At 38.6% G+C, this 14,360-nt stretch overlaps 1 protein-coding gene across 9 annotated transcripts in view; it reads left to right on the forward strand.

Moving 5' to 3' along the window:
* Positions 1 to 14,360, forward strand: part of Nrx-1 (neurexin 1) — a 661,903-nt gene that overhangs the window by 467,385 nt on the left and 180,158 nt on the right. For all 9 annotated transcript variants that reach the window (XM_072020892.1, XM_072020888.1, XM_072020889.1 and 6 more), the window contains one exon: positions 12,941 to 13,048. In XM_072020892.1, the coding sequence (XP_071876993.1) occupies positions 12,941 to 13,048 (108 nt within the window). The remainder of the gene's footprint in view (positions 1 to 12,940; positions 13,049 to 14,360) is intronic.

Genomic DNA, 14,360 nt, shown 5'->3' on the forward strand with positions numbered 1-14,360 from the left:
TTTCGAGGAAACGCATGAATGAAATGTCATTATAGTTTGAAAGGAATAAAAAATTACAGCAGCAAATGAAACTGCACAGTATCAGAGAGAGACCGATAAACTTTGATATTTCAAACTCTCGGTAATAGTGAAAAATGACAAGCACACCTGACACTTTGGTCTAATTGAAAAATGGCACAAAGTAGCGATTTTTTTTACGATGCAGGTGATTTGACAATTCCAATTTATTCCAATGTATCTTCGTTGGATAAGATCAAAGAACAAGTAGGTAAAATTATTTTCTCGTACGATCTAATCGGACAGAAAAAATCGCAGCATAGGAACAATCGTCCTAAATATCGATTGTTTTCTTTTTTTATACTTAGTGGATTATTTACAATCAATTCTCTTACAGAATTTTAAGTAAATTATTTTGACGTGGTACTGTAACTTGGATTATAAAAGTTTATGGTATGTTTGATTCTAGTTGAATCTAATGCTTCGATCTAAGGGGTACTGCCTTTTTAGTCTGCGGATCTGATCCGTCGTGTCAATTAATTGGGTAACTAACGGGTTTTGGTGGTTGTTGACTCTTATATTATATCTGTTTCTGAACTTGGATGTTTCTTCTTTGACCGTGGGTATCTTGAGGTCGCGATGTATCGTTTCGTTGGTAACGTACCAAGGTGCGTCTATCAAGGATCTTAGAGTCTTTGATTGGAATCGTTGGAGAATTTCTACGTTGGAGTTGCTCGCTGTTCCCCATAGTTGGATCCCATAGGTCCAAACAGGTTTCAATATGGCTTTGTATAGCATTATTTTACTCTGCGTGTTTAAGTCGCAGCGTCCGCCAATGAGCCAGTAGAATTTGTTTAGTTTTGTTTTCAGTTCTTTGGATTTCTCTACGATGTGCCGTTGGTTATGGATGAAGCCATTAGGTTGGTTTTCGATAATTGTCGAGTTTATTGTTGCTGTGACGGGTGAATGATCTGAAGAGTTCCACAGAAGAGTTGATTTGGATGTACCTTGGCGAGATGTTTTTGGTTATGAAGAAATAGGTCAGGTAGTTTGTTAGTGTCAGTGGGCCAGTAAGTGGGTTCGTTTGTATTGTGTCTTAAAATCAACTTGTAGTAGACACGACAGTCGTAATCAACACACTCGCAATATATTCCCATTTCACACACGAAACACGCCACGTCTGCTCTTCTCTTCTGTTACCTTCGCTGTAATCGGCAGGAAAGGCAGACAGCATCCTTTTCGGCAGGTTTTCCCCCGATATCCGGAGTTTTACCATTAAAACTTAAAATTCCACGTCGCATTTTCTATTTGCCAAACGTTTGCAAAATCGACACGAAACGATAGAATTAATATAGCAACGAATAGCTGAAGCGATTTGCTCCAAAGTCCACTTTGTCGAGCTCCTAAAATACCAATCAAGTTGTCCACGTGGTCCAAGTTGCAAAGTTCATAAACTTGGCATAATCTCATATATCAAACAATTACTATTACACGCAAAATGAACAATCTGACTTCCATCTGGTCGAACGAACTTCAAACGGACACGTATGATACGTTTGGGAAAATTGCTTGCTTCTCGGAAGGCTGAGAGCTCTCGTTGCGCATTCTCGCCACGTGCAGAGAAATTTCCACGTGGCTCGGCGCGTTCGCTGTTCGCTGGCTGTGTCGATACTTTGCCATGAAACATTGGCCGAATCCGCGCGTGCACTCGATTCGGTCACAGCAGCCAGCCTTTCGTATCTCTGCGTAGGCAAACTTAGGAAGCGAGGATCGGCGAATTATTTATTTCGCCAAGTAATTTAACTTTTCTAATTGATGGTCGCTGCGTCGTCCTCCGACACAGTTTCGCGGACCTGATTTGCCAAAGCTAAAGTGGCGGAAGTGGGAGATGAAGGATCGGTTGACTGGAAAGTCGAAGGGCAAAGGGTGAAAGACCGAGCCGGTTTCGCCATGAAATATTCTGCTTTGCCAACCACGACGAAGCACCACTTTGCGGTTCCGACTTTCCAGACGAATTTCTGGGGGCCGAGGGTGGAGGAACCACGCAAGCTGAGGCTTGGCGTTCGCTGCTGGAGTAGCTGCGCGAGCGGACAAGAAGAGGAGGGAGAGAATGGCCAGCCGGTCTAAACGAGATTTCTCATTCCCAGCTAATTCGAGAGATTTCACCGTGGAACGAGTTCTATGATTCATCGTGATGGTCCTCGAGGAATCGCAAAAATGGCCCGGTCTCGCCAGCTCCTCTGCTGGCTCGGCCAGTTTATTTCTCGAGTGGACATTTGTTTCGTGAAGGATCCTCGCCTGCCTCGGTACTTTCCTAATATTTCGCCAACTTATTCGCTCGAACGCTTCGGTTACACGGATACGTGGTAAGATGATAGCACAGTTAGGCGAACGTCCACATCCGAGTGACAGAAAATACGTTGGAAGCTTTCCATCGTAATCGTCGTTGGGCCGCGGATGTTGACGCATTTGGGGAAAATTTCAGACTTGGATATAATTAAAATATAATTGAGAATATACTTAATTCGACATTTAAAGGTTTTCTATTCAGCAGATCTTGAGAAGTTCTCAAAACGGACCAAGTAGCTCGGCTTGATAATGAAATACCCACTGAAGATCTACACTAAATTTGTCTGCTCGAAAGCATCATAAACAGAATTGCAATTAACTCGGTTAATTGTTTAATTATATTCCATTAAATCTTCTCGCTTGTTAGCATCAATCGTAAGGTGTGTAAATGTACGTGGCGTGATGGCAGCGACAAAAGGACAGGAGAACTCCTTTTCGTTGACCAATTTTCTACTAATTAACAGGGCAAGCAATTAATATGCACTTGAAGGGAGATAATGAGCTCGTTAAGAGGGCGAAGGGAATATTCCTGTTGACGATAGAAACCGAGTCGCTCGTTTAAGTTTTCCGCTGCCTCGGCTCTTCTTCGCGTTTCCTTTTCCCGGTTTCTCCATCTCCGCAGCGACACTTCGGTCGGCGATTCTTCGTCCTGAAATTTCCTAAGATTGAAGCGATGTAAAAAAGAAAAAAAGAAAAATAAAAGGAGAACCGGTCGACTCGGTTTCACTTGCTATTTTCTTCCTACGCTTTTCGATTCGAGTGGAATATTCGGTTTCTCGTTCTCCCTTTCAATAAACATATTTTACAAATTGATTTTATCGAATGGTATCGAACGAACGAACGCGAGTTTCGGAGGGTCTGATTCCATATTCAACGAACGGAAAGCTAAGCGAGTCGATTCTATTGGAAATAGGAGGAAAAATAAGAGGGGAAAAATGAAACGATTCTTGAGCCAATTTTTCGTTTGAATTCTGTTTATCTATTCGATGAAAATATACATTTTTCCACAAACGTTAGATGTATTTTTACATTTCAAAGAAAAACTCGATCTTTTACCTACGCTTTTCTTATACACATTTTACTACAAAATTATACATCGAATCGGAATGACATTAATCTTTGTAATCGTCACAGCTACGCTGTATTTTCCATTTTTTAATGCCGTCAAGAAACGATAAAAAAAAAAAACGCTTAGGATCGTTAGAACCTGTTCGATCATTTTCTTAGTTAACAGACTCTTTATTGAATTTCTGAATTATAAATTAAATTAAAGAAGAGCCTTCCGATCTGACAGAAAGATTTCCAACATCAATGCGCCGATATTTAAATAAAAATTGCAATATACGCATTGTGTAATAACGGAATATATTATCGCTATTGTTACCTTAATACGAAATTTAGATCATGCAATCTGTTAATTTCGTAAAAAGCAAGTAAATAATGAACGCTGCTTTCAATTAATAATTCATTATTATTTTATACGCTTTGGTCAAATGCGGATATTATTACGATCAATCAAAGTGTCCAAATATTTACGAACAACAGGAATTTTCAATGCTTACGAAGGATATGAAACGTGTATTTTACAGGAAATATAATTTCCACATCGGTAGATAATTTTATTGCAACGTTTAAGAAATTCGACATGTTTTTTTGAAGGAAGAAATTATTTGAAAACTGATGGAAATATTCGCCGACGGATTATTTAATGTCGTTGAACGTTGCGTTTGTAAAACTCGTTCGGAATTTCATTTCTTCCTCGTTTCCGCGTACTTATATCTCATATGAATATCTATCCTGCGAATTATATTATAAAATGTCTGTGTGTCACGCGCTATGATGTCATCCCTGAGAGATCGTACGTTTTAACCATCAAAAAATATTGTTTCTTCGATAAAATCTTGCGTCGTAAAATATTAGCATGTTTCTATATTACACTGATCCATATCTACGTTTTAATTAAATTCAGTTATAAATTATAAATTAACAGATGCTTCCCAGCCTATTATTTATGAATTATTATCGACAATAAAGATTTTTTTTTCTTTGATTAAAATAATTTATCTATTAATGAATAATATAATTGAAAAAAAAAATAAGAAATTTAATTATAAATTTATAGTTTGGAATTTTTAATTCAAATAAAATTAATTAATTTTCATTTATTAAAAATTCCTACGTGAAATATATTAATACTTCAAGACTCAAATTCGTTTTATTCAGACAATTTAATTTCATTCCACAGTTTAACTACAATAATAATAACAATAGTTATTACCTTAACAACATTTTTTTATTGTGGATTTTATATTTAATAGTTTTTTAAATTTAACTATACTAAAAAATCATACTATTGAAATTACTTGAACTCTAACCCCAATAATTATTTAAATAATTATCCGTTTTCCATGGTTAAAAATTTGATACTATATTGATGAAATTATAAATCCTTGTTTTTCTATTAAAACTATTGGTCATCAATGATATTGATCGTATGAATATCCAGAATTCAATAATTATGAGTTTGACTCTTATACATTAAATTATAAATAAAAAAAATCAATTTCGATTATTAGAAACAGATAATCGATTAATTGTTCCATTTAAAATTTCAACAGAAATAATTCATTAGATGTAATTCATTGCTGAACAATCCCTTCATTAGGAATCAAAGTTGATGCAGTTCCTGGTCGAATTAACCAATTAAATTTATTTTGTATCCGACCAGGAATTTATTTTGGACAATGTTCTGAAATCTGTGGTATAAATCATAGATTTTATACTTATTATAATAGAAAGAACTTCATATAATATACTTCTTGAATTTAAAAAAAATTCTTTTATTAATAATTTTATAATTTTAACAAAAGTTCTTATAAGATCTATTATCAGTTCGATTCTTTATCAATTTTCTGATGAATATTTTTTATTCTTCAGTTTCTTAAAAATACCTCGTTATATGTTTTATACCCAAAGCTCGGAAGCTTCTTCTTTCGTTTTTATTTCGAGAAAATAAAGAACGACGAGTAAATTTCACAATTTTACATTTTACAAAACAACTTGATCTCCGCTATATTTTCGTTCGTCGCTATACATGAAACGCGTGATAATTAAATATACGTGAAATACACCGAATACGACTACTCGATGTATCAGAGTACCTGTCGGAGTTGGTACACACGAGGCTACGTAATTTCAGCTGGCTCTTCTCAACAAACTCGTACGAGGTTTTCCTTCGCCGACTAATTTTCCTGCCACCTACTATGGCACGATCGATTTGCAGAGTCGACTAATGAACGAACCGGTAAACACCGAGCTCTCTCCATTCCACGTTGGAATGCTCAAGGCGTCGAGGATTTCTCATTTTCAATCGCGTTTGCCTTCTCGTTTTCCGGCTTTTTAATCTCCCCAATGTTGTCGCAGTTTAATCGTCCGACAGCTATGTTCGGATTTCTTTACCTCTCTTTCCCCCCCACTCTCTTCCGGCGCCATGTTAATTTTTCTTTTTCCAAAGGAAATTTGCTCGCCGAACTTTATGGAAAAGTAAGTGGAAGAGTACCTAGCTGATCAATGAGGGACTGCGTTATAGGATTTCGAAGTTTGCTTTGCCGTAATTGGTCACTTGAGCGAAGAATAAATCGCTTTGAAGATATTTTGAGCAATCGTGGCGAACTTATCATTTACGAACAAGGTTTTCATTTATTATACGTAAATTCTGAGACATTTTTACCAGAATCGCGACTTATTTCTCGCTCAGTCGTGTCGCAACGACTTGTTTCGAACTATACGAACGTTCTCGCTCCTCGAAGCGGATCCTTTCGATTCCTGCAATTTTGTTAAATTTCATACAAATCGCTGGAATAAAAATTATTCCGAACGTTTTTATCGATTGAAACCGTTAAAATTGATTTATTTATTTAGAAAATGATTTCGATACTGTGGTACAAGTTGATAGTTGCCTCTACAGAAGTGTCTATTTTTCAAAGAAAATTAGCATTCTATAATTTCTTACAAACTTCCAAACGGTATTTAAAAAACGATATCAGAAACTTACTTTTTCTTATTTTGTTAAAACTAGCACATTTGTAGCGTTCCAAGAACCTAACTTGGATCATCGAGTTTCCTCAACTCAAATTTCCTCAAAATTATATCGAATTGGATTATTTCATGGAATTAACTTACATTTTTACTTGTGAAATTCGTTTAATATCTTCGAGCAAGTTTCTTCGCTCTGGATCATCGCGATCGTCTTCGGCCATTAAACATCGATCTATTTTCATTTCCGCTGTCGTTTCTCTGGTTTCCGATTTTATCGCCGCTCGATGACAAAGCAATTGGAAGATTTTCACCTTTGACCGAACATCCTGCTATTATAAATCGATTATCAGTTTCGACTAACAGCTTTAAGTCTCTTAATTGTAACTCGTGGCAACTTGCTACTGTAAGTTGCACCATAGAAGCCTGCAGGTTGCAACTTCTGAATTACGTCACTGCTGCTGCAACTGGAGCCGCTTAAGTTGCTGCAGTTTGAATTAAGTTGCATCTGTTATAATGGTGGAAATATCAGAAATAGCTTCTTAATTAGTTGAACATCGTTTGCAGTTGTTGCAACGCGACAAGGGAAGCAGAACAAAATATTTTGTTATATGAAATACAACAATTTTCAACGCTGCCACCTGATATTTCTGCTAAGAATAAAAAGAGATACGAGAAACGTGGTTGATGAAAAATCATTTTGGTCGTGAAAAATTAACAAGTCCGTAAAATCCGTACGAGAAATTACGTATTTTATATAATTAGATCGAGTTATTATCTAAAGATTACGAATATTAGTAAAGAATTATTCAACTTGTTAATATTTATCTGCTACAAGAAATTGAAATTTTGCGCTTTGTCTTTTATCATTCTTATTATCATTGCATTGTATCATTATCGATTGCTACTTAGAATGTTCTTATTATAAATATTCCAACGTCCTTTGTTATCGTCGTTGCTCTACACCGTCACAAAGTTCAGGATAAATGAATTTTACACGAAATTTCGCGCGTCATCGATGAATCGGTTAATTAAATATAATAGAAGCAAGATTATTCCGAAGAATTTGAAATGCTGCTTCGAATTTAGAAGCACGTTGAACCGGCTCGAATATTCCTCGTTTCGAAGAAACTGCAGAGGAAACACGTTCGATAAGATACGAACGCGTTGCAGAAAATCCACGAAGCCGGATGGAGGACTAACTTGCGCCGACAGTTCCCGATATTCCCGCAGGAGCTCCGTTTCGTTAGCGCGAAGCTCTGATACAGCGAACTGTCGGGGCGTAATTTTCTTCGACAAATCTTTGACTTTGCGCGCGCCAGATCATCTCGTTCAGGCTGAGAAGAATTGTCCAGGAATTGGCAAGAAAAAAGAAGGAAAAATAATCGATATTTGTAGATTCCATGGGTATTCGAGGAAAAATGTAGGTTAAAACGAAAACGGAAAGCTTATCGCCTCGATATTTCAATTTTACCTTGAAGATATACCATGGGTACAATTTTCATTGTATTCTGAAGGTTTTCTCGACCAGTTCAGAATGTAGCGATCTATGACGCGGTATTCTTTTCACGAAAATATGAAAAAGCTTTCAATTAAGCTACTGCTAGATACTAAACGAGGATATAGCAATCCTATTGCACTACTTCAGTCGTTTGAAACTATAAACCCAACGCAGTCGTATTTTCCAACACTTGACAAACCTCCCAAGGTCGAGGAGAAGATAAGACGACGATTTTTCGCTAGAAATTTTCTAATTTAAAATTTTCTAATTTAATAACAATCCGCGTTAAACGTCGTTCGGATTGTTGGAGAAGGTCGCACGTGGAAAGAGCAGATATTAATAAAAGAGCGGAGAGCTATAGTGTTAAACTGGGAACAAATGCAAAACGAAAGACGAGATGCAGAAGGACGTTGCAGCGAGGGCGAGCGCCACGGACCGAAGTTGTTTGCCAGTCGCTCGACAAGGATAGAAAATACCAGGCAAACAAAAGCAGCAAGAATAAATAATGAGTCTCGTTACCGTGAGTTTTCAAGCTGACTCTTCATCACGAAAATTGGCCTCGCTGTCACGGAGCTGCAATTACACTCGGTGCAGCCCGCGTCGCGTCTCTCCCCGAAACCGCTCTGAATTCGAAATTACAAGCTGCCCCGCTTCGAAAGACAATCGGCCAACACAAAGGGCATTCGTTTCGCGCACAGCTTTCGGCTACTTATGCTGGACCTGGTGGACCAATAGCGGCGTCCGGTTTTTCCCGGCTAATAAACAGCAGATTTTCCGAAATAAGCTTTAAACCGAAATGAAAAGATGCTGATCGAGGTGAAGTTGAAATAAAAGATGATAATCGGTGGTTGATTTGTTCTCTCGTTTCGCATGGATTTTGCTGATCCTACGGCAGAGATCATGCGAGTGATCATCGGAGAAACACCATGAAGTTCGATGGTTCGCTGGGCTCCAGTAGCGTAACATGATGCAGTGTCTGACCAGGCGAATCTGTTCTTATTTTTCACAATTTTTCGTGACGTATTTGTAAGATGTTTGGGATTAGAACGAGACCAAACACCATATAATTTGAATTAGATTTATTTGTTAATATAACCGAATCATATTCGGTGTCTTGTTGGTCAGAAAAATGTGACGAACGTTGTGGGTAAACGTTTCGTTGATCGGAGATCAAAATGAAGAAAGTTTGGTTTCCTAGTTAAGAAGAAATCACAGTATCCGTGTTTTATACGTCGCTCGACTCTTCTTTCTCCCTTCGTCGTTCACTCGCGTTCTTCTCTCGTACGTTGCACGCTTTGTTTAAATTTTGCCCAATCGCGCAGACTGATTTTTAGACCACCCTGTATACTCGAACTAGCTTTAAGACTCGCGTAAACTCTATCTATTTTTCGCTAAAGCGATCAGGCTACTTCGTCGGTGCTTAGGTCAAGACGAGGACACAGACAATTACGTTATGTTCGGACTGTTACAGCCTTGATATTCAGGAGTAGAATGGCCATATTTAAAGCGAGACAGCGTTAAAAGGTGAACTGTACGAACAATGCAACTCACGCTTAACCGCTATGAATCCACATCAAACGAAATAGCTGGTCTGTGATGGTGGTTCGCGTTCCTTGCGCGGTCTCCTACTGTTCCCGTTTCTGTGAACTACCGAACGACACCGTAAAATCCTGTCACGTGTTCCCGTCGCATTTTCCGGTGGAACAGATGTCCGATAATTCCTTCTAGACGTCAGGTGGAGCAGTAAAGATTTTTTATTTAAACGCGCAGCAACGTGCCTCGTGTAACTTACACACCGAAACGTTTCAAAGAACAAACCCGCGAACATAATATTTTAGAGTCCTGGACACGTGTTCAGTCGTTTCATGGTAACCTGATAATTTATTCAATTTATTTATTTATATAATTTATTTAATTTTTCTGATGTAATCGCAGACTGCTGGTAAAAAAGGCTGCAAAATCGAACGATCTTCAGGTTTCATCGGGAAACGTTCTTTCTTTTATATTATTTCATTAAATCACGCTTCATCGATTTTTTCTATTAAAATAAGGACCACAACGCTTTTCAATTGACTGATGAAAAACAATCGGTTTGCGTGAAAAAGCACATGGTAAGCTACAGAGGAGAACTGCGATTCTTCGAATTGAATCGAGTTACAGAGATAAAGCGACGCGTCTGAACGTGGAAGAAATAATAATTTAATGACAAAATTCTTATATTCTTCAATTATATTTATATTTTGTATATTTATCTATATGGAGAAGAAGTTACAGCAAATTTCTATTTCGATTTATACGAAGCTTTCTACAGCTGAGCGCAGGAGAATGAACAAAGTTGTAGTCCCATTGCACGTAGCTTTTCGGAATTGCAGACGTTGGAGTTGCCGAGCTTCTACTCTACCAGAATCTACACGACAGAAAGAAATTTCCATACGATGTAACACGTTAGAAAATTTCGATCGTCGATTCTATCTCATCAACGATACGTCGCTTAATGTTACGAGAAAGAGAAGATTCTATTTGCAGAGTAGAATTGAAAAACTAAATATCCACGTCGAGAGAAGAAGAAAACTTCTCTTGCTATCTGTTTCCCAGAACCGCTTTCGATCTCCATTCCAACTTGTAAAACGCGAGCTTCTCGACCGCGTTTCTTCCCAATCTTCGTGCACCTTACCCAGACACCTTCCGATCTGCCAGACTCGAAGAAAACGTTGAAAACCGTAGATCATGATAGTTGCTACAGCTAAACATTTTCCCGTTCAACTTGACTCAAGCATCCTAAATCCAACACCGACACTCGACGTTGCTCTCACCACACGAGAACTCTATTTCGATATAAAAACTCGTAAAAACTCGGAAAGAAATCGTATCGTTAGATCGTCGGTGACACGTAACAGTCGTGGGCTCCATCGATCTTCAGTTAATCTCAAGACGCTGGATTTTGATTTGTATTGTACAACTAACGCGATAAAAGAGGAAGATGAAGATTCTTGTAGACACAGACTGATAAATTGATAATTACGAGTTAATTATAACAACAATAAATATAACAGCGTCGATCGTCTAACGCTGTCATCGAAGCTATGCGACTGCGACTACACTTAATTTTGCTCAACCGAACTTAACACATTGATATGCTCTGGTAAGCGTACAGTCCGAATTCTCACGTATTTGTTGAATTATTTAATAAATAATTGGGAAGATCCAGAAGAGTGTGCAGTATTTAACAAGTGTGATATTTAATAATAATAGTAATATAAATATATGTCGGGTTATGGCTCGGTTTAGGGGCGTGTAACGAATCTTCATTCGGACTAGCCATCGTTGTTGCACTATGGAGATTATATTTACTGGTATAAATATGATGTTTACAAAGTTTGACAAGTAACCGTGATGATAAGACACTCGAGATGTTAATGACAATGTTCCTAGGTTCGATAACGAGTCCACGGTCAACGGGCTAACTCTTCGTTAAACTTAGAATATATTTTGAAGCACGAAGTAACGTTCGCTGTGACGCTCGGTATATACTGCGCGTAAAGACGATGTGAAAACTCTCCAAGGTGATCGCAAGAATAAAAGACTGATGAAAACTTTCCTCTCCTTACGATCGCGTTCGTTTTGTTGAATATTGGCCGGAGATGCCAACAAAATCGCAGCCGCCGTTGCTAGGCAGACCCGGGTAGCTGCGACATTGTTCCTGCCCGGGGTTTGATTGTTAACACAACGCGTGTCTCATAATATTGGCACTTCTCTGTTAGGTAAAAACGTCCATCCCGTGACCGTGGCTACGTTCAGCGACCAATTGTGTCACCTAGAGCCCAAGCCCACTGTCACAAATCTCGGGCAAACATAATCGGATTAAATCATAAACGACTGCTTCTAAGTTTTATTATTTAAGTAAAGCTATAATAAATAGTCTAGACTATAGTATTGCGGATCTTCCCGAAAGTTCCAAAAGAAAGGCCCCGGTGCCCTTTTATCTCCGACATATATATTGTAAATTGTATGATGTTGTTCGTCATCTTCCTCGCTAATGTGAATCACTCGGCAAAGGACGAGTGAAATCAACTTTCCTGTTACTATTTCCAATATTATTTCAATTGCTGCGCTATATTCAACAGACTGAAATTCCATTTTCGACCGCCTCCTCGTTGCTAAGTGAAAGGTCTTCAAGAAATTGTTTAAACATCGGTTTCTTCAACCGTTCAAACGATGTTCGCAACATTTTGTTTGTAGCTTCCATTGCTTTCTTTACTCTCCTTTGTTTAACAGATAGCGCGTCAAGTATAATACGTAAGAGGCTAATTAGCGTCTGTCGTCGTCAGTGTGTCAAAAAACTAACGACTCTTCGTTGATTGCATAGACGTAGAATAAGAACGAAATTCAGGTGTCTTGAAATTAAACAACCTGATTCAGAAATCTGGACAAAAATGGAGACTCTCGTGCGATGTCACCGTACGATCCAACGATAGCAACCGAAGGACGAGGCAAAATCGCGCGGCTAATTGTTTCTCGCGTCTCGTCACGGATCTGACGTTAATCCTTTCTCTTTTTCTCTCCATTTTTTTTTCTTTTTTTTTTTTTTTTGTTTCTGTAAATCTGAGAAACAAGCAACAAATCGGTCGCACGAGAATTTTGTGGCGATGGGACACGCGGCCGAGACGGAACTGCGGTGAATTTCTCGATGGCGAAACGTAAATCAGTCAGCCGCAGGAGACTCGGTACCGCAGCGAAATTGAAGTAAAAATTCCACGAGCACGAGAAACGTGATTATTTAAGCTGTCATGCATGATGAATGGACTCGTCGACGACGAAGAGCAGGAAATTTTGGATTCCGAACACGCTGGACCACCGACGCTGTCCATGTTCTCCATTCTTCTTCAGGACGTCGAGGGATTTCGCTCTTCCTTCCGTCTCTATTTCTCTCTTTCTCTTTCTTTCTTCTTCTCTATCTATCTTTCTCTCTTTGCCTTTCTTTTCTTTCTGTTTTACGTCTTTCAGAAGTGGTAGCCAAGAGTGGAAGGTATTAAGAGACGTATGTCTCCTGTGTTTCAGGTCCTGCCACCTTGGAAGGCGGCCAAGTCCGGCAGTATATCCTTCAAAATCCGGACCAACGAACCTAACGGCTTGATCATGTACAGTCGTAGCGGAGCTCACACGAGGGTATGTAGATTTCGTTTGATATATTCTTTCTTCTTTTCTTTCTTTCTTTCCTTCTTTTAGTCGGCGGAGAAAGTATTCGCAAAAGCATTCGAAAGTGTTTGTAATTGTTGAAATGGTCGTCACTTCTAAGAAAACTCCACATCTGGTCTTTTTAATTTTCTCAAGCACTGAAGCCATCGACAGCGTATAGACAAAAGACTGAGTCGAAGGTAGACCATAAACTGTAGACAGGCGACGATCTTTTTTTTTTTTTTATTTAGTAGATTATTTACAATCAATTCTCATACAGAATTTTAAGTAAATTATTTCGACGTGGCACTGTAACTTGGATTTTAAAAGTTTACAGTATGTTTGATTCTAGTTGAATCTAATGCTTCGATCTAAGGGGTACTGCCTTTTTAGTCTGCGGATCTGATCCGTCGTGTCAATTAATTGGGTAACTAACGGGTTTTCGTGGTTGTTGACTCTTATATTACATCTGTTTCTGAACTTGGATGTTTCTTCTTTGACCGTGGGTATCTCGAGGTCGCGATGTATCGTTTCGTTGGTAACGTACCAAGGTGCGTCTATCAAGTATCTTAGAGTCTTTGATTGGAATCGTTGGAGAATTTCTACGTTGGAGTTGCTCGCTGTTCCCCATAGTTGGATCCCATAGGTCCAAACAGGTTTCAATATGGCTTTGTATAGCATTATTTTACTCTGCGTGTTTAAGTCGCAGCGTCTGCCAATGAGCCGGTAGAATTTGTTTAGTTTCGTTTTCAGTTCTTTGGATTTCTCTACGATGTGCCGTTTCCATGTCATTCTTCCGTCTAGAATCATGCCCAGATATCTGACTGAATCTTTGTTTGGTATTGGAATATTATTTATGATCACCTGTGGGCAGGATTGTTTTCGTAGTGTGAAAGTTATACGACTGGATTTATTTTTATTTATTTTGAAGCGCCATTTGTGGGACCATTCTTCCATAGAGTCGAGACCTCGCTGGAGGATTGAGGAGGCAATTGTCGGGTCTGAGTGGGATGCTAATAAAGCTGCGTCATCGGCAAATGTCGCTGTTGTTATCTCTGTCAAGGTTGATAAGTCGGCAGTGTAGATGGTGAACAGCAGAGGTCCGAGGACACTGCCTTGGGGTATGCCAGCTTCTATTGGGAATGTTGCTGTTATGGCGTCTAAGTATTTAATCATGAACAGCCTATTGGCTTGATATGAGTTTAGTAGGTGTGTGGTAAGATTTTCTTTAGTTTGAACAAAAATCCTTCATGCCACACTTTGTCGAAAGAACAAGCGACGATGGCTTCAGGGCTTTCAGTCA

This window comes from Bombus fervidus, chromosome 18, assembly GCF_041682495.2.
Source record: "Bombus fervidus isolate BK054 chromosome 18, iyBomFerv1, whole genome shotgun sequence".
Taxonomy (NCBI): Eukaryota; Metazoa; Arthropoda; class Insecta; order Hymenoptera; family Apidae; genus Bombus; species Bombus fervidus.